This window comes from Penicillium solitum (assembly GCF_028829755.1).
Source record: "Penicillium solitum strain IBT 25940 chromosome Unknown utg000009l_segment0_segment0, whole genome shotgun sequence".
Lineage (NCBI taxonomy): Eukaryota > Fungi > Ascomycota > Eurotiomycetes > Eurotiales > Aspergillaceae > Penicillium > Penicillium solitum.
Genome location: NW_027072128.1, coordinates 408,710 through 427,903, shown reverse-complemented (window position 1 = coordinate 427,903; position 19,194 = coordinate 408,710). Strand labels below are relative to the sequence as shown.

General features: G+C 47.3%; 9 protein-coding genes across 9 annotated transcripts; 4 read left to right on the top strand and 5 right to left on the bottom strand.

Moving 5' to 3' along the window:
• Window positions 1-1,559: 1,559 nt before the first annotated feature.
• On the bottom strand, window positions 1,560-2,503 carry N7455_011292 (uncharacterized protein; the record flags this gene model as incomplete). Its single annotated transcript, XM_040958883.2, has 3 exons — window positions 1,560-2,134; window positions 2,182-2,253; window positions 2,311-2,503. The coding sequence occupies 3 exons, from the start codon at window positions 2,501-2,503 to the stop codon at window positions 1,560-1,562; spliced, it is 840 nt and encodes a 279-aa protein (XP_040810709.2).
• A 773-nt stretch (window positions 2,504-3,276) lies between these two features.
• On the top strand, window positions 3,277-4,047 carry N7455_011291 (uncharacterized protein; the record flags this gene model as incomplete). Its single annotated transcript, XM_040958916.2, has 3 exons — window positions 3,277-3,409; window positions 3,463-3,884; window positions 3,934-4,047. 3 exons carry the CDS (start codon window positions 3,277-3,279, stop codon window positions 4,045-4,047), a joined length of 669 nt encoding a protein of 222 aa, XP_040810675.2.
• A 574-nt stretch (window positions 4,048-4,621) lies between these two features.
• On the bottom strand, window positions 4,622-5,718 carry N7455_011290 (uncharacterized protein; the record flags this gene model as incomplete). The annotated part of the gene is made up of 2 exons (XM_040958921.2): window positions 4,622-5,572; window positions 5,647-5,718. The coding sequence occupies 2 exons, from the start codon at window positions 5,716-5,718 to the stop codon at window positions 4,622-4,624; spliced, it is 1,023 nt and encodes a 340-aa protein (XP_040810666.2).
• A 1,023-nt stretch (window positions 5,719-6,741) lies between these two features.
• N7455_011289 (cytochrome P450) lies at window positions 6,742-8,093 on the bottom strand (the record flags this gene model as incomplete). The annotated part of the gene is made up of 2 exons (XM_040958887.2): window positions 6,742-7,681; window positions 7,735-8,093. 2 exons carry the CDS (start codon window positions 8,091-8,093, stop codon window positions 6,742-6,744), a joined length of 1,299 nt encoding a protein of 432 aa, XP_040810664.2.
• Window positions 8,094-9,155: 1,062 nt separating this feature from the next.
• On the bottom strand, window positions 9,156-9,848 carry N7455_011288 (uncharacterized protein; the record flags this gene model as incomplete). Its single annotated transcript, XM_040958890.2, has 1 exon — window positions 9,156-9,848. The coding sequence occupies one exon, from the start codon at window positions 9,846-9,848 to the stop codon at window positions 9,156-9,158; it is 693 nt and encodes a 230-aa protein (XP_040810735.2).
• A 1,660-nt stretch (window positions 9,849-11,508) lies between these two features.
• Window positions 11,509-12,945, top strand: N7455_011287 (uncharacterized protein; the record flags this gene model as incomplete). The annotated part of the gene is made up of 4 exons (XM_065606630.1): window positions 11,509-11,885; window positions 11,938-12,010; window positions 12,066-12,184; window positions 12,237-12,945. 4 exons carry the CDS (start codon window positions 11,509-11,511, stop codon window positions 12,943-12,945), a joined length of 1,278 nt encoding a protein of 425 aa, XP_065459796.1.
• Window positions 12,946-13,474: 529 nt separating this feature from the next.
• On the top strand, window positions 13,475-14,780 carry N7455_011286 (uncharacterized protein; the record flags this gene model as incomplete). Its single annotated transcript, XM_040958900.2, has 5 exons — window positions 13,475-13,516; window positions 13,570-13,827; window positions 13,883-13,994; window positions 14,047-14,106; window positions 14,170-14,780. The coding sequence occupies 5 exons, from the start codon at window positions 13,475-13,477 to the stop codon at window positions 14,778-14,780; spliced, it is 1,083 nt and encodes a 360-aa protein (XP_040810704.2).
• Window positions 14,781-15,067: 287 nt separating this feature from the next.
• Window positions 15,068-15,577, bottom strand: N7455_011285 (VOC family protein; the record flags this gene model as incomplete). The annotated part of the gene is made up of 3 exons (XM_040958828.1): window positions 15,068-15,194; window positions 15,268-15,304; window positions 15,358-15,577. 3 exons carry the CDS (start codon window positions 15,575-15,577, stop codon window positions 15,068-15,070), a joined length of 384 nt encoding a protein of 127 aa, XP_040810634.1.
• Window positions 15,578-15,790: 213 nt separating this feature from the next.
• N7455_011284 (Zn(II)2Cys6 transcription factor domain-containing protein) lies at window positions 15,791-17,331 on the top strand (the record flags this gene model as incomplete). The annotated part of the gene is made up of 4 exons (XM_065606629.1): window positions 15,791-15,848; window positions 15,898-16,637; window positions 16,697-17,228; window positions 17,282-17,331. The coding sequence occupies 4 exons, from the start codon at window positions 15,791-15,793 to the stop codon at window positions 17,329-17,331; spliced, it is 1,380 nt and encodes a 459-aa protein (XP_065459795.1).
• Window positions 17,332-19,194: the final 1,863 nt, after the last annotated feature.

Genomic DNA, 19,194 nt, shown 5'->3' with positions numbered 1-19,194 from the left:
CCTACACCTAGTGAGCCTGCGGTCAAGGCCTGTCGGCCTCTAGCACTCCTGGATCTGTTTGCCCAGCAATAAGTCCCTGATTTACTACTTCGGCAAGCGAGATGAGGTACGCAAGTCCCGCCTTTCCGCGATCCAACCGCCGGCACTATGCTCAGATTGATTGCACTAGCAGCGAGTCAACCCCCGGATGTGAATACCGACATTCATATCGCTCATATGTTGTTCCCCACACCAACTGTGGTCAAGAAAGAGAAGACCACAGCAGGACTCCACCAATCAGCCTCTCAGAGCGGATCTGCATAAATAATTGATCCGGTTTACTTCTAAGAACGAGCAAAACCCTACGAACGCCGTCCATACTACCCAATGGCCTTCCCGAATCCCGATCAAGGCGGTTTGCTCAATGGAATGTCTATCAACACCAACGGGGATACCGATCGAGATTACAGACGGATCTGTGAGCTGCTAGCTTCCAGTAAATGCTAATTTCCTCTGGGAACATGCCGTTCTCGCAGATCCGACAATACTCCCGCCAAGATACACTTACCCCGATTAAGTCACTCCTGCTGGCCTCCGAACCTCCGAACCTCCAGACGGAAATCCGACGGAGCGATTTTATCCATAGGAATCATTTAAGCCAATGAAGAATATCATACCATCTGCACGTACCTTTTCCTTGCCACTCAGATATAGGACTTGGCATCGGCTGTGTGATCTTCCGAGAGAAGCTCCAAGGTTGTCTAGTAGGTAGCTTTCGGATCCACTTCCGACAAAAACTCAGCTAATCTCGCGGTCAGATCCCGAGTCCGCTGGATGGTGGGTCAGAGTCTGCTCTGGTACTTATCCTATCTATAGTTTCTATGTGAATTGAACACCATGTTTATATCATTTATATGGGCTTCCATTCCAAGTACAATATCCCTATTGCCTTACAATCTCATTTAATCTCTCTGTCGGACATTTAAACATATTTCTTTCATTATGGAGCCTTAAGCTAGTCGCCGAGGTCGAAAGCGTGGCTCCACTTTATCCCTGCATTTACCTAAGTTGACTACCACTGTCTTGGCTTTTGTATTCCGGAAGAACGGCATCGCACAGTATGCTGGGCCCACCACGGGAGCATTGACGAGATAACTACCGGAGTATGTATGCTCCACCATTGATGGCCTACCCTGTTCTAACAGGGTCAGATTGGCAGATGGCTTTTTCTTTTTCCTTACGGCTTTTGGTCCATGTTCTTCTTGACTGAATAACAAGGTGGATCACGTTGAGTAACGGGCCTTGGATGTGCAATCTATAGGAAGGAAGTATAGGAAGTACATGTCCAAGTGTGTCGCTGGGGGGGGGGGGGGGGGGGTTCATGCATTAACACTTAATTTTGTGGTTTAATCATCAAGACACGAATAGAGAGATAACGCAAGTTGAACTACGGAGTAAGTGTATCACAGATATTATAGTTCGAAAGCTATACAAACATAAGCACATTAATCATTACTGGGACCCAGACATGAACAGCTGCACACTCCTCCTACTACACCTAGCACCTAGAAGATAACGAATCATCTAATCTTCCGAAGCCCAATTGGAACCTCATCGTCGACCTTATGCTGAGGTGCCTCCTCATTCCAGTCCACATTTCGGGTGGAAGCCTTTTGACGGAAGAAGCGATACTTCTGCAAAAGCCTTCTATAGAAGAAAAGCAAGGCAATTCCAATAGCCAATCCAGCCACCGAGCCAACCACAATACCCGCAATAGCTCCTCCCGAAAGACCAGAGCTTTTTTCGCTCGTGGTACCTGTGTTCTTGGTTCCGCCAGATGCTGCAGTAGCAGTAGCCCCAGATGTGGCCGTGGTTGTGGTAGTAACATCGGTGAACTCGTCCGATGTCACATTGAAACAGGGGACTTGGTAGGTGAACTTGCTGGCCGGAATGTACGTGACGTCCGCGCACGCGTAGTAGGTTTCGTTTTTATCGGTATCAAAATCCGAGGTGTATTTGATCTGGAAGGTAGCGTTCATTCCCTCTTCTATGTCGATAGATGGGTTAGGGACAGAGTAGCATTCGTGTCCTGGCTCGATCTCAGAAAGAGTGGAGCCTTTAATGAAGGGCTCGAAGTCGTCATTCGTGGTCGGATCTAAGGAGGGTTAGTTTGGATAGATGATAAGATTGGAGGTGGCTTACTGCTTTTGTGAGAGATCGCAACCTGCACATTCCATGACTCGTCTTGAAGCACAAGTGCAAGCTTGCCGTTGACTACAGTGTCATGTCAGTATATTTGATGTTTTGGGTTGCGGATATGTATGGTTTTACTTAGAGGAAAATTCGTTCGGTTCACGGCCCCGGTTGATGAGCCACAGGGTGCATTGTTGTCATACGCTGCACCCCAGAGACGATCGGGTGGCCACATGAACGCAGCCGGACCCATCTCCGTGCTTGCTTCATCGCCGTGAGCACATAGTCCTCCAACGGCGGAGAGGGCAATTAGTGCGATAGAGTTCCGCATAATTATATTGAGAGACTTGATATACTCAAGGGTATAACGAGAGGAATATGTTTGTAGAAAGGTCCTGAAGAAAAATATGGAAAACCGAGACATCGGCGTTTATAAACTTTAAGTCACCATCGCTTTCGCGTGCAAACTGCAACCGATACGAGAGACAGTCTCGAGCGGATTTGTGTCGGGTTGAGCCGACCTCCACTGCCAAGGGGTTTAATAACTGCCAAGCACGTGGCGACCAAAGTTCCCTAGATGTTATGGCCGGGAATCCTCTCACCGAAGTTGGACCACTGTTAGGAACCTATTGGGGTCGAGTCACGAGTCACTTGCCAGGATACAAATTATGGTTCCATGGCTTGCCAATGCAGGAAATTAATTTATTGAAGCCGGAGGAACCCGCGGATGAAGACCGTAGAGGGAAAAAAACTCAGGATCTAGATCAGATAAGATCAATCAGATAAGATGAGTGGGTCCTCCAAGGCTGTTTTGGTCGCTTTTAGTTGGTTCGCTTCAACGTTTTGACCCGACATCGAGGGTTCATTTGAGACATGGCCATAACAGGTAACCTCACCCGAAAACTTCCCAGTTCCCGGAAGTCTCATACCACCTTGGCCAGTTCTTGCACCGAAATGAGCATTTAGCCAAGACATTGTGTTTTCTTGGGGAGCATGCACGGGGGAATAAGTAGACACTGAACTGCCGTCAGTTTTGTGCCTTCATCATCAGTCTTTACAATTCTAAATATTAATCTCTGCCTCATTTCACTCGTTAATACCATCATGCATCTTGTCAATGTTGCCGCCTTTGCCTGCGCTGTAATCAGTGCCAGCGCATTCGAATTCCCGGATTTTGTCCCTCTGCACCGGCGTCAGGATCCCGGCACTCCTGCATACGAGTGCCACGCCAACTGTGGTATGTTTCATATTCCCTAATCCTGCAAATCATCACACAAACTGACTGATCAGGTGGCATAATTACCTCTGCCCGCACTGACGGATACTGTGATGCCGATGACTTCAAGACCGAGTTGACCGATTGTTTGAACTGTGCTATTGAGTTCGACATTTGGAAGTATTACGGTGGCTCTGTGTCCAAGGCTGCCACTGCATGTGGATTGGATGCCACCCCGGTCGAAGCGTCTTCCACCTCGACCGAAGCGTCCTCTACCTCAGCCGAAGCCTCTGCTACCTCGGCTGAAGAGACTTCTACCGCTACATCTGTTAGTACCACCACTACAGAGGAGAGCGTCAATTCCGCTGTGACAACTGATGCGGTGACCTCCTCTACCGGTACTACGGTCGCTTCAACTTCCGTGAGCCCCCCGCGTGTTTCTGGTTCTTCTCGCCCATCGTCATTGATTCCTTCGGCGACACCTGCTGGAAGCTCGGTTCGTTTCTCTTCTACTTAGTAGTGGACTCATAGCTAACTTGCCACAGACTGCTAGCACCCCTTCCTCCTCTCCTGTCTACACTGGTGGTGCTACGATTAATGCGGGCAGTGGACTGGTCTCTGGTGCCTTTGCTGGTTGTCTTATTGCAGCCTTCATGTAAACCAAGTTGTATAGTGTTCCTTGATGGAAAGATGGAGGGTGTAATAATGTTGACGGTAGCATTGCCGCTTAGTTTGTCACCTTGTCTATGGGCAACGGAGTGAAAGTCCCAACAGTAACTAGATTAATATACTCAAGAGCTTTAAAGGATCAACGAACTTCTTAGTCGGACATTATTAGTCTTATCTTTCCTGCCGCGAGTAATATCCCGCCAGATTTCCACAGGCATATTCGAATACGACCTCGCCGAAACAGTTGATGGTAGGTGCCATTTATTCGCCATCAAGAGTACCAAGTGCAATGATAAACGGCAAACAAGTATTGCATTCGGCGGGGCCAGAACGTTGAGGTATGAGTTAGACGGTCATAATAACCTGATAGTGAAAAAATATATATTTTATACGAGAAACTCCCCAACCATGTGATGAGCCAAATTCCTTCATTCACAGGGGCTTTCCACTGAACATAGGATTGCAGTAAAGGGTCGAACAGAGACCCATACATTGATTCATTTAAGATCACCAAAATCCAAAACTCTTCCCCATTCTTAAGGGGTCTACAACCAGCTTTGGTATTCAATGCGAGAATGGAACCTCGTTGTTCTCTGCCATCCGGATTCCCTCTGCTGTAGCCTCATCCAAATCCTCAACGGGAAGACCAAGCAACTCATTATCCAGACCATGTCTAGACTCATAGTCCCCATCTCCATTCGCGAAGAACATCCGACTGTACAGCATCTTGGTAAACACATTCCAGTTGTGCACCTTCATGCCCTCTTGTCCTTCTCTAAACCGCCGCGCAACAGAGTCCTGCGTGATAGTCCAGTCCGCATCCGTGGTATTGGTTACGCGCTTGACGCTGTCAAACATCTCACGCTGGGTCAATCGGAAGCTTGACACATACACAGAGCGATTTCGGAATTGAGACAGGGTGGGAGACTGGTCGTTTTCATCCTCGGGGAGTTCCTTCAAACTCAGCAATTTCGCAATGGCCCGACCAGTCTGCGGCCAAGTGCTCGTGTTAATGGGCACATCGCCCCCATCGTAGAGTGTCAAGCTACGCTTGATGAAATCAAACCCAAATCGATCCGGTCCACCACCCAAGCTAAATTCGTACCAGAAGTTGCAGACGAGGAACAGGTAGGAGCTGATGCCCAGACGCGTGATTTCGGCAATGACGCGGTCGCGGTTGGGGGTCAGAAGGCTATCATCACAGAGAAAGTTGTTGGCGGCATCGTGGCCGTACCAGTTAGGCTCGATATACGGCACCCCGGCCTTAGCGGCGGCGCGGATGAGCTTAATCATGGTGTCGGGTGGGGCCATGACGTTCATAGTGATTAAGAGGACTTGCTGACCACGGAGGACCTCCACGAGCGCCGTGTCATCGTCACTGGCATAATCGACGCGAGCAATTTGGACCCCTTCTGGCATTTGGTTGGTGCTGCTGGGGCGGGTGATGGCGGTTACGATATGCTTGCCGTTTTTAAGAAGTTGGTCGATGAGATGTCTTCCAACTGACCCGCCTGCCTGGAGTTTGGATTATTAGCGACTTCAATAGCAATATCAAGTGAATTGACCACTGGGTGAGGTGATCGACATACTCCGACAATCGCGACATTTTCGATGCGGTTGGTGAAGCCCTCGGGTTGATCTTGGGCGTATCTGACGGGCATCGTTCGTGATCGTTTTGCACCTTATATATCTACGGTCCGAAAATAAAATATGATCTTAGGATTGAATATATTCCACGAGCGAGGCGGCCTTATAGTAACAAAAGGGAATCTGGTCGAGGCACATCCCGGTGTAAGGGTATATACGAAAGAAACGGAGTTAAGAATTTTGGCTAACGGGTCGGGCACGGAGATAAGCTATGTATCTCTATTAGAATTTTCTTTCAATCTCCTAAGACGAACTGAGCGAATTTGCTGAACTACAACGGGGATAAACCCCGTCTTATTTCCGTGGGGACCAACTAGGAACGAATGCAACCCCCGGCCGTGGACAACCCCGTTAGATCGCGAACATGATCAGAAACCAAATGGCATGTTGGAACAAACCTTTCCTCTGGATGAATTAAGTTGCACCATCACGGATAATACCAAGGTCGTGAGCCAGTATTTAACAGGACACCACTAACCATAGCCATCATACAAGTGATGGTCCTAGTATCATTGTGCCAATAGGCTCACCTCAAAGCGTCCAACAAGCACGCCAGAACCTTATCGCAGCCTCTCTAACAATTCCCTACCTGACTATTAGACCCAGCGAGTTTCTCCCACATTTCGCCCCTAGTGTAAGATAAATGTTGATTAGGGGGAGCAAAAGAGGATATTCTATCTAGATTGATCAAATATAGTTCAACTCGAATTCTACTTTAAAATGGCTCACCATCAAACATACGACTGAAACACGGAAGTAAGAATGGTAGACACCAGAACTAGAATGACACTACACTATCGTTCAGTGTGACGCCAATATACTACCCTATTCTTGAATATCCGCTAGGAGGTCTTTAACCCAGTGTCGAATATGTTCCGTGTCGATGGTATCTCTTAACAATACTCCGGTACATAGTTTTCGTCCTGCAGGCTTTGCGACCTTGATTGTCTAACCTGGCCCTTACCAAAGTTGATACACCATCATGAACTTATCCCATCACTCCTCGCATCCAGGGGGTTAACCCTTATGTCCCAAATTTAACCCACAGCCAAACCAAACAGCCCCTTGCCTTCGGTAATTTTGAACTGCCACAGCTTCCCTTCATACTTTTGTCGCTTTTTCACGGTCACGGGAAATCTACCCTCAACTGGACCCATATTTGATGTGGTCGCCGAGTTCATCTTTGGTGGCGCACGCCAGAGCCGATCGACTGGAGCAATGTCATATCGCAAGGCGATCATGGCGACTAGTGCCAAGATCTTACTTGTGGAAAAGTGGCGCCCAGGACAAATTGTCGGAGAAACACCGAATGCCATGAACCCGCCAGTACGCCGCGGGTCCTTTCTCCTGTCGCCATTATCATCGATTGCGGTAGTGGATCTCAGGAATCTTCGTCCGTCGAACTCATCAGCCGAAGTTCCCCAAGCACTTTGATGTCGGCCTAATTGCTTCGCTGGCATGAAGAGCATGGTTCCGGCTCTAAGAAAGTAATTGTCCGCCAAAACAACATCCCGCGTGACGAAACGGATCGTCACCATTGTTGTCCTCATCCGTAGAACCTCCTGGTACATTGAGAGAAGAAGTGGACAATTATCGCGAAGGTGCCCCAAATCAATCATGTGCGTACCGTCGGGAGCAATATTGAGGGCGTTTTGCTCTACCTCTCCCCGTATCTCCTCGAGCAGCTTCGGCCTCGAGAAAAGCTCAAAATGAACCCAGAATGCAGCAGGAACAGTATTTGTCAGTAATCCTACAATCAGGGGCACCTCCACATACGCTATTTCTTCGTGGGTAAGTCCACCCCCGAGGAATGATTTGTATCGCATGGCTAGGAGATCGGAGCCGCCTTCATAACCTGCGAGATCGAAGTAATCTTTGAACGCAGCACACAAACGCTTGCGTGCCTTCCAGGTTTTGGGGGCAATTAGCCATGGCACAATGTCGGCCAGTAGTAACGCCACATTCCGTTCGAGTTCCCTGCACAAATATCTGAGGGATTTCATAACCAAATATAGGTCTGATAAACTCACCAGAAGGTGTCTTCAATGTGTCGGTTTTGGAATGGGTTCAAATTCCCGTATGTCACATTTGTACTAACAATGGTAATGGCATGCCGAAGCCATGCGTGCAAATCAATATAATCGTAGTTGCCCATGTCGTCAATGATAGGTAGTAACTGCTGAAGCATCATCCGGTTCATTATGTCAAGGGATTTCCCAGCAAGGACGGGTGTTGTATCATGCACGATTCTGAAAAGTAGGCTGGGACCACGATTTTGATCACACAAATGGACGAGTTTCTCGCGTGGAGTTTGACACATACGCTTATGCGTGAACTTCAACAACGGTTCCAATGTAATGTTTGTGGGGTGCTTTTGAGCAGCCCGCATGATGGCAGGTGAGGATGTCACGAAGAGCTTGAAGGAGAATATGTTGACTGCAAATATTGAGTGCTCTGGATATTTTTCGCTGCCGCATATGCTGCGTTAGTTTAGATTGCCGATATGACAAGATAGCTAACTCGCCATAACATGCTAAAATATCTTGGGCCATGTTGGATGAGCCCATCAGATGGCCCACAAGTGGGATCTTGCTCGATACCGACGGAGGCTCGCGACTTTGGCCGTGCATTATTGTATACGATGCGGATAGAACCACAACCATCACCACACCAATGATTGCCGCAATATGAAGGCCTAGCATGGCTAAGATAGCTCAGTTCGAGTCAAAAGCAAGTTGAGGAATTTCTAGGAATGCCAAAAGCACGGTTGAGAGTTGGTGAGGGATATTCCAAGGGAGCCTTGCACACTTAAAAGCTTTCAAGTGTCCCAAATAGGTAGTCGCTGACCGAACGATGTTCCACAAAATAGAGAAAGTACCTGTTTTCGACAGGCAACCGCTAATCTTCCCGTTGACGGTGCTTCATTCATTTTTGTGCGAAATCTGTTACTCAGACCCGTCGATGGAATAGCGTCTGCTGGGTTCATTTGTACTACCTAATAGAATCCTGAAAATAGTGTCCAGGTAACTCATTAGAATTTCCGATTTCTGAGAGGCAATATCTCCTTCAGCTCGGATATTCGATCCCACTACACACATCCTCAATCCCAAGTAAGCCATGGATCTGTGACCCTGAGGGATCGAACAAAATTGGAAACTAAGTTGGGACTTCATCATGTATCATGCACCTATTTCCACCATCTTGCTAAGCCGGGCAACGAGTCTAGGCCGTAGAAGCAGGATGACCAGCGCCTCATTTCCAATTTGATTCAGAAATATCCCAGATCCGCAACGCAGCGATGAAAATCTGTGAAACGAGGATAAATGCACATCTTTCGAGTATGTTTGCTTCAGCCAGACGCCATCGATACTGACCCAAACCCCGGGTATATTTCGCTCTGATATTATTTACATAACAAACAGGCCAAGTCATCAGACCATCGCGATCCAATCTATACAATCGGTTCTTCAAGCGCAGCCTGCTCCGCCAAAGCCTTTAACGATCTCTTTTCTTTTTCAATGCCATTCCGTCGCTGAGCCGTGTCACACAGCTCCAGGTTTCCACATTCACATTCCCCATCCCTGAGCCAGCGATAAGTGATACTCCACCGCTTCCCGCGCGGCCTCACCGTCCCATCCGGGAGGGTATCATTCTTCCGCTTCCTAATACCATGCGTCCAATGCAGCCTCGAGTCACCGCTCATTTGCATCATGCTCCGCGGGGTCAAATCGACCTCGATGCGTTCTTCGCCGCGGCGGAATATCATCATCGCCGGCGCACCAAGAGATAACGCGTAGAGCTGGTCATATGGCTTGTGTGCATCTACATGGGGCGGGATCCCCGCACCTGGAGGATAATACTGCAGACAGACCTGGTCTGGAGGTCGGTCCTCGGTTGTTGGAATGAGAGGTTGGAGCCATTCTGGGAATTCCTTGTATGGAATCTCGGGGTCTATCCCGAATGTTTTATAGTCGAAACTGTAGCCGTAATGGAGTGATATCCGGCCAGGGCGGTCGGGCCATTCTAGCTCGTTGGTGAAGACAGAGATCAGTCGTTGCTCGTGTTCGGCATCGATGAAGTCTTCTTGCCAGAAAATACCGTATGGCTCGGTAGACAGCTCGTGGAAATTGCTCCGATCTTCCATTATTCTTTTGGATTCTGCCTCGGATCTGGAAAGTGGGAATAAAGTGCGTGGAAACTTTGCGCGCGATAACCTTCAAACTCTGATTTTGTGAATGGGTGTATTTATTACCGGTATCAATACAACACTCTCCAAATGGTTCGCACATGGTCTTCCAAATGTTTCACCATTAAGCGTTTTATGCTGTATTGCAAAATTACCATCATCATCAAAATGCCTAGGTGATTCGCTTGTTCGGCATCAAGAGGATTCACGTCAAATACGCATATTTTCTCCAGAATCCACAGAATCAGAACGGCCGCATGCCACTTTAGCTGGAAAATTCTAATCACTTCAATCCAATTTAGTCTAATATCTAACATTATGCTCAATCCGCCGGCTTTGGCGTTATGTCTGCGCCATAGGGAAGGTCAATTTATGTCATACATGACCAGAGGACGGTCTTCCCGGCCTTTTTTCAGTATCCGATCATGTTGGGCCACTACCGCTTCTCTGTCTTGGATGATCATCTATTTGCTAGTGACAGATGAGGCAATGGGAGGTCATGTCAGATTTCAAGTCTGATCAGAGACTTCTACAGGACTTAGTGATCGGATCAGGGCGCTCAGTAAGCAGACCCCGCTTCTCAGAGATAGGAACCGCTCGGCTCAGGTGCATGCTTAGGGAGTTGACACGTAGGCACATTCTTTTTAAACTCTTCTGTGGTATTGTGAGTTAACTTTCTACCGCTTATCACGTTTCAATCCAGAACGCCATTACTACGAAAAAAGCTGAGCCATGATGTCTATACTGTTGGTTGGATATGTGCCCTTGGATGTGAGCTCATTGCCGTCCGAGCGTTGCTCGATGAAGAGGATGAGCCTTTGGCGCCGGGTTTGCATGATGAGAATCTCCACCTTTTAGAAAGATTCGAGAAACATAACGTGGCTATCATCTCAACTAGTGCCTACGGTACGAACTCCGCCACTCAGGCCGTTACAAACCTGATTCAGTCGTTTCCGAACATTCGCTTTGGTTTAATGGTAGGAATCGGCGGAGCGGTACCGTGTGAGCCAGATCTCGCTCAACCGATAAGAGACATTCGTCGTGGGGATATTGTTGTCAGTGAGCCTTAATTAGGATATATTTCTAGAATAAAAGTTGACAATATACTACTATCATTTGTCATTGGCTCCAGCCTACGATGTATTTCAAATTAGGCCTGGCTTCCTACGGTAACTACATATAACATCTAGACTTGAGACATTAAAATCCAGGCCAGTCCATTTCGAGATGGCCTGCATTATCAGAGTTTGGTTTTCCCCCCATGGCAAGCTAGCCTGATCTCACTATGATATTCCAGGGTTGAGAAATTCGGACATGCAGTCTTGGAATTAACTTAAGTATATATTGGTTTACCCCGACATCGCAACGCAAGCCCAAGCACTTGACAGGTACATGTACTGATATTTGGATTACCGTCTACTAGATTCTATCGGTTGGAAGAGAGTTTAAACTAAGTCCAAAAAGCATATTATACGTGGAACTCCGCAGTGACGTTAGCAGTTGAAGCTCAACTCGGAATTCCGGCTATGAGACAGTTGAGCCAGAACAAGAATCTACTATTTAAAGAAGATGCATATATCTTTTAGAATATATTTCAATTACTCACGAATCCAAAATCATGTACGACATCATCCTTTTCGGAGCAACTGGGTTTACTGGAAAGCTGTGTGCACACTTCATCGCGCAAAATTACCCTTCGACCACCCAATGGTGCATTGCAGGGAGGTCACTGCCTCGTCTAGAGGCTGTGGTAAATGAATTAAAAGAACTCTTCCCAGATCGAGTGCCGCCAGGTATGACTCCACTGTTGATTGTCATGGTCTCGATCCGATCTGACCTCTACAAAGATATTGAGATCATAGAGCTCAATCCCTCAAGCCTCAACCCTCTGATACAGAGAACAAGGGTAGTAATCAATGGGATCGGGCCATTCCATCGCTTTTCCACTCCAATTGTGGCAGCATGTGCTACGCTCGGCACGCACTATGTTGACTTGTAAGCCATCCTCTGCGCCTTTTGGATGATTACCCAAACTCACCATTTAAAGTACGACGGAACTTCCGTGGATTCATGAAGTGATTGAAAGCTATGGCGAAGTTGCTCGACAGAGCGGGTCACTGGTTCGTACAAATGACATTCATGGATCAAGGATAGCTTGGAGCTGACATTGGGCAGTTGATACCCGGCTTGTCAACGTCAACCCCGTCGGATATTATCGCATGGCTAATCGCAAGCAAAATCCAAGAGGCCTACTCTACCGGTACAGGTGAGATCGTTAGTTCCGGAAAGCTTGAGTATGATCATCCCGTAGTCTCTTTGGGAATCTGGCTGATTCGTCGTTCCCAGTATTAAGGCAATGAGCGCTGGCTCTCTGAACACCGTCCTCGACACGTTCGAGGCATATGGCTCTGGTTGGTACCTATTTGGTGACTCGTCGATATTGTCTCCATCGCTTCAACGAAAGACCCAGAAGGCACCCTGGATCACACGTCTGCTTGGTTATCGACACATACAAGAGCTGGGTTCTCTGGCTACATCATTCACAGGCCCAGGAAATCAGGCTGTCGTTTACCGTAGTGCCTCTCATAAACCCGATTTTTACGGACCCGACTTTCACTTCGAAGAGTATCTCCCAGCGAATGGTGTACTATCCGCTGTTTTTGTGCATTTCCTCACCAAAGCTTTTCTTGTCCTCTTATCCATTCCTTTCATCCGTTGGCTCACGCGAAAGCTCGCATCGGGAATGGATTCAGCTCCTGACATAAACCAGCTGCGGGGTGTGGAGCGGGCAGAGTTTCGTGCTGTTGGAAGCGAGAGTGGAGGGCCCAAACCTAGAGTTTGGGCATCCTTTGCACGGGAAGGGGCGTTGTATGAGCTGACTGCGCTTGTCACCTGTGTTGGAGCGAGGGTACTGCTTGATCACAAGATTAATGCCGACAAGGTGGGAAATGACGCTCATGGACATGGGGGAGTGGTCACACCATCATTTCTGGGGATGGAATATGTGGATGGGTTGAAAGATGCTGGAATCAAGATTGAAGTTGGGTTGTTGTAAAGGAAGACTTGAAGTTACTGGCCACTCATCAGTGTTTGTGTTGTTTGTATTTGTCCCTTGGGCATTGGGCTTTCATTTCTGTTTTCGGTCCGCTGTACATATAGAAGGTTAGTTTCCATAGAATTCCCAGGGTTGCACCTTCCCTTTCTGTACCAAGTTATCATCAGATAAGCTTATTCAAAAGCCTAAAATCCCAACCTTGGCCTTGATTGTCAGGCTCATTAGCCAAATAGCAGCAACTTATCCAATTCCAAGGTTGTTTTCCCATCCGCTTTACCATTTCCTTCTTTGCTTTATTTGGCATGTCTCCTAATTAATCGTCTAATTTGACTTTCGAATATCGCGATGCTTATCTCTTAACTCGGAGTCTACCTAAAATACCTAACGACCCGGAACTCCGAGTGCCGGTGAGCGCATAGTGGGGGCTTGGTTACTTCCGCATGTTCTATGTTAGCTCTGTTTAAATAAAACTGGAACTTCCATATTATCTTACTCAATCATAGATCTACTAAATTCTAGATCTTCCACCATGTCACGCAAAGCCCATGATATTAGCTCTGAGCGTCTGTTGGTAAGCAACCCTTTGCATACTGTCATAAACAGAATGCTTACATACGAAAGTAGATCACAGGTGTCACTGGTTACATCGGGTTCAAGACGCTCACAATTGCCCTCACAAGAGGATATCGTGTTCGCGCTATCGTCCGAAGCGAGCGCAATATCAATGAACTGGAAAAAAAGAGTACGATCATCGCACAGAGTCTTGATCGAGAGCAACTCGAGTTCGTTGTTATTCCACAGTTTCTTGAAACGGACGCAATTTTCCAGTCCCTCGAGGGAATTACTGTCATCATTCACCTCGCATCACCGTTAGCAATTGAGGTAATGCGTACGCAACGAACTGGGCGTTTCCTTCAACTTACACATCTTTTGACAGACCGATGATTACGATGTTGGAATTGTTAAGCCAGCTATATCGATGGTGACTACCGTTTTGGAAGCAGCCGCTCGCGTGACGTCAATTCGCCGCGTAATCTTAACATCTTCATGTATGCAATTCCTCGCCCTCATTTTGATTTAGGGAGTTAACTTCCTCCATAGGCGTCACTCTGATTCCATTTGAATGGAATATCAACCCCGACAGCCAGCGATTGTATATAGGTTAGTCTTCGACGCCATCCATTCATAGCTGCATGTCAGCTTATAATCATTTTCGATTTTCAGCGGAGGATGTGAATACCAGCGTTACTGGTCCTTTCTCGACGGCAATGGAAGCTTATTGGGCATCCAAAGCTCTCGCAAGAGTTGCGACCAAAGCGTTTGTTAACCATGCGCGCCCGAAATTCGATTTTGTCAATCTCTTGCCGTCAGTGGTAATTGGACCAGACGACCGCCTCGATGCAGATCCAACCGCAACGGTCGACAGCCTCCTCCAGGGCACACGGGCAGCAGTTCTTGCCCCTGCGCTGACCTCCTCGCTCAATTCTTCGTTCCCCTATGTTGGAACGCCAGTTTATGTTGCCGATGTTGCGCGCGCACACGTTGATGCGGTAGACGATGGTTTGGTCCCTGGAAATTCTGAGTATATTCTCTCTTCCGATACTCCAAATGGAGTGGTCTGGGATAGGGATGTCCAAGATGTCTGTAGGAAGTTCTTTTCGAAAGAGGTGGCTAATAAAACCTTGCCGCTCGAAGGGTCTTTGACGGCATTAAAATGGAGGCTGAGTGCCCAGCAGACGGAGGAAACATTTGGCTGGCAGTTTACCGGGTTTGAGGATACTGTGAGACAACTTCTTTCACAGTACTTGCAGCTTAAAGACAGGTCATTAAAGTGATCCTAATTTGGTATAATCGGGTTTATTAATGATCTTTAAGTTCAAATCGAAACAATAAATAGAAAATTGACCACTTAGTGCTCGACTTGAGTTCATTTTCTTGTTACTTAGCTAGTAAAAATTAAATTGTAGACTTTGCGCTATATTATTCACCCACCCTGAGTAGCAAGACATACGGCATTCAACTGAGGTGATAAATTATACTTTTGACGTGGCATCAACACATGAACATAAGAATACATAAATATATATCTTTTGCCTTTGGGGAGAGTCTGATCCACAAGCATTTACTTTGGAAGATACACAGCCTCCACATTATTTCCATCCAAATCAATTACAAAGGCTGAGTAGTATGGCTGCCGACTCATTTCTTTCCTGATCCCTGGGCCTCCATTGTCTCGACCGCCATGTTGCCTGAAATAGGGTTAGCCTCTAGCTATATACAATGCTAGTAGTGTGCAATCTCCAAATGGTGGAGCTGACTTACAGTGCTAGCTGGTAGAATTGATCCACAGCTTCACGACCTAGTTTGCGTGTATTAGCGAATCTTCTGAAGTTCAATGTTGCACATGCTCACTTGGGGCATCAAACGCGATGTGAGTTGGCAAAGGTTCTTTTTCCTCAGGCAGCCTTTTGAGCCAGAAGTAAGGATAGTCACTGCCATAGCCTATGAGAGCATCGTTCTTTACACGAATCATCTCGGTATACCCGATCGGCTGCAGGATGGCGCGATAAAATGACCGCAGTGGCGCGTATTTGGCAGCAGAGGCCCAAAAGAAAATATGATTGACTGTCATTTTCTCCAAACTTGACTAACAGCTCACTGATCATTCACTGACAGTTCACTAATAGTTCATCTAGGGTTTACTTGCGTGGGTGCCCGGGTTTATATGTCACTTCTAAACCTTGCTCATATCGGACCCCACTCAACCCGGAGTTCCGAGTTAAATTGAACTTCATTCCATTCAACACCCACCTTCTTTGCTCCAACAGCAAGCTCCGCAATCAAAATGAAATCCACTGAGAAAAACTCCGACTGTCCGTTCTGTGCCACTCAGTTCAGCCATCGTACGTTTAGATCCTTCCTCGTTTGAGCCTGGAACTAACACGCCTACAGGATCGTCGCTTATCCGCCACCTAAAGAACAACTGTAATAAATCCCAATCACACACTCTGAGACGCAAGTCATGTCATCAGTGTGTTGCAGATAAAGCCAGGTGCAACCTGAAACGCCCTAGTTGCTCTCGGTGTTCTGTGCGGAGCATACCTTGTCAATATATCAGTGCAGATGCAACTGACACCCCGGAAGCCGAGAATAACGAGTTCAGAGTCAATAATGATGCTCCAAGCGTTTCTTTACCGGAAACATCACTCATGACCCAGCCATATGAGTTACAACCAATATTCGATCCTAGTTTGTTCGATTCCTTTTTCTCGGGTCCAGGTTCTTGGGATCCGACACAGCCCACGAGTCTTGCTTTACGTTCTCCACAGGCAGCCAACACAGACCTCTTCTCTTTGAATACTGGCATCGGATGTGACACACCAGAGCTAATCCGAGCTACCCCACCCCCAAATCCTCTGTCGGGTTCGCCGGCGGACACAAATTCAATAGCCCTAGCGAATCATAGCATGGAGCTCATCTTCCGAGCTATTCGGACTTGGCCAAAGATGCTCGCCGAAGAGTTTCAACTTCCTCCTTTATTCCACTCTACCCAGATTGCACCAAATAAAACACTACCATCGCCACTAGCGAACTGTATAACCTTGACCAAAATGTGGCATGGGCAATGTGAAGGCGCAGAAGACATGGTGCGGAAAACAATTTTAAAAGAACTGGACAGCATCGTAGATCAGGTCAGTTTATTCCTTGCTCTTTTCTTCGTCGTTCTTACTAACTCAAAATTGGGTCGTAGTCCGACCAACTCGACGAGACAACCCTGCTAGCAGCATTACAAGCAGTGGTCATATACACAATTATTTTGATCTCCCCATCAGCAAGTTCCCCGCGCCCCATTATCGACCACAGCATTATCTTTCGCAAAGTGGAGCTGCTGGTCTACCATGTCGTCCACGGAGGTCTTTTCCTGCCGGAAGAAAGAACACAAATGAGACCATCCTGGGAAGCCTGGATACAAGTAACGTCAAAGCGCCGTGCGATCCTTGCTTTGTATCTACTTCACTGGGCATACTCTGTGTTGCATAAGGTCCCATGTTTTGACTGCAGAGATCTTGGGTTCATGCCTGCGCCAGCGGCAAAGGTACTTTGGCAGGCGCAAACGGAACAAGAATGGAACACTCGTTATATCCATTGGCTATCGCGGTGGAGTGGCAGGGGTTATCTGCAAGCCGAATTTGGTAAGATCAGACCAGGCGTCGTCATGGATTTGCGGGCGGAAAGGTGGCTGGGAGAAGCCGATGAGTTTGGGTTCATGATGATATCAATTGGTATGTGGCTATTTGATTGGTGGCGAACGATAACCCCATACTGACCTTTGCAGTCAACGCTACTGACTTTGATCCGCCGTCGCTCAAGCCATTAGCTTGTTGAGTCACAATGAGGTTCAACGGCACCGCTATAGCACCCAATACTGCCTACGTCGGAACCGAACCACCGGCCTGGCTGACTATCGTATGGGCTTTCCCCACTCCACTCACACTCAGCCTGCTCTGGAGAAGCCGCTCATATCTACCTACTACCGTCTCCAGCCCGAACGCGATGGTGTACACCTGAACTACGTTTGTTTACAGGGTGTTTAGACATCTACTAGACGAACCAGAAATGGAAACATGAAACATGTCAACCAAAATCATGGTTTCGATGTTCGATCAAAGGATTTTCGTAATACACACATATAGAAACAAAACTAAATAAAAAGAAAATTAGCTGGTGGGCCAGTACTGGAACTGAAGGAAAGAAACGCAAAGTGTACAGTCAACCTAACTCCTACAATCTCTGCCAACATGCAATCCACGCCCACTAGCCGGACCTGAGTGAAGATAGTAGAAGACCGTATTCAACTCTTGGAGACCGGAGAATGGTCATTCTTAGGCTTTATTGAGGTTCTTACTGACGAGGATCGTTTCTTTCTTTTTGTTTCCTTGCACTCATGCGGAGAGCTAGGAATGGAAGCGTTATGTTAGGAGCCTTACAGCCTAAAGCTAGACAAGTTCCTTTGTTTCTCATTGATCTCCTTGTTACGTAGATACACCTTCTTCTCCATAACTACACATGAATTTATGGTTATTCCCCCCGCTCCGCTCTCTCTCATGGGCTATGATGTCGATCAGGTTGGTCAATGCTGGCTCAATAGGGCTAGGTAGCTCATAATTTGTATACTGCACACGGCCCAATAGGTTGCCCTGTCTGGTTTTATAGGAAACTGGAACGCTTGATGAATGTGGATATGATACCAATCATGGGAAGGAACTTCCCGCGTGAGGTCCTAACTGGAAATGGGGATGAGCATGTTTTATTATCTGAGAGCAGGTCTCCCTGCCAATAATCTGCCACTCTTTCCAAGGTTTTTACTTTCTCTCCCGTCAGCACCTCTCCCACTAAAATGGCACATCTCATCCTTTTTGTTGCCCGTCGCTTCAACACTCTACATTGCCACTTTTGCCTCGTTCTAAATCCCCATGGATTCTGGTTCTGGACAAATGCGCGAAACGGGCAGCCAGGCTTCAGTCCTCGATTGCGCACGACCCGAGCCGATCGACCGAATGGTACACATGATGCAAACCAAGCAAGCTTTCAAGTGAGCAACGACACTTGCGCTTAGCCCTCGAACCCGACGGGCTTACACATAAGATCTTCGAGAACCGGACTTGTCTTCCTTTCATTCTCGATCGCCTGAAATAGGTCATAAGGCAACGATGGTTGAAAAAGTCGCTGAAGAAGAAACGGCGGGTCGTGTTTGTGTCCAGCACCATGCTGCAGATTTCAAGCCCGAAACGCAGCGATCGCCAAACATCCTAAGAGGGTTTCTGAATCTGGATCATCACATTCAACAGGTTGTCATCTGTTTAATCAATGAGCTCTATCATAGCATTCCAGTCTCTCCCCCGATACGTTGGTTGGTTCCATCGAATGCGAGAAGATCCCAATCTTGAAATCGCCGACGAATTCCTTCATGAGAAATCTCCCAGCGAGATCTTATATCAAATTTACCACTCTTTTCACATCATCTTTACCCGCCATGAGACTACGATGGTGTCCACATTTTCCTTTACTCTCCGACACTGAGAACAAAAACCAAACGCCAGTTGCAAGATTGATAGAGGCTAAGAGAGACAAGTCCAGAGGCTTTGGAAAATCGATTCGGGTGACATGGCAACAACCGGCAGAGGTACTGGCAACCATAAGAGCCCAGAACCTAACGTCGGGAACTCCTGTGTTTCTAATCAGTCAGGA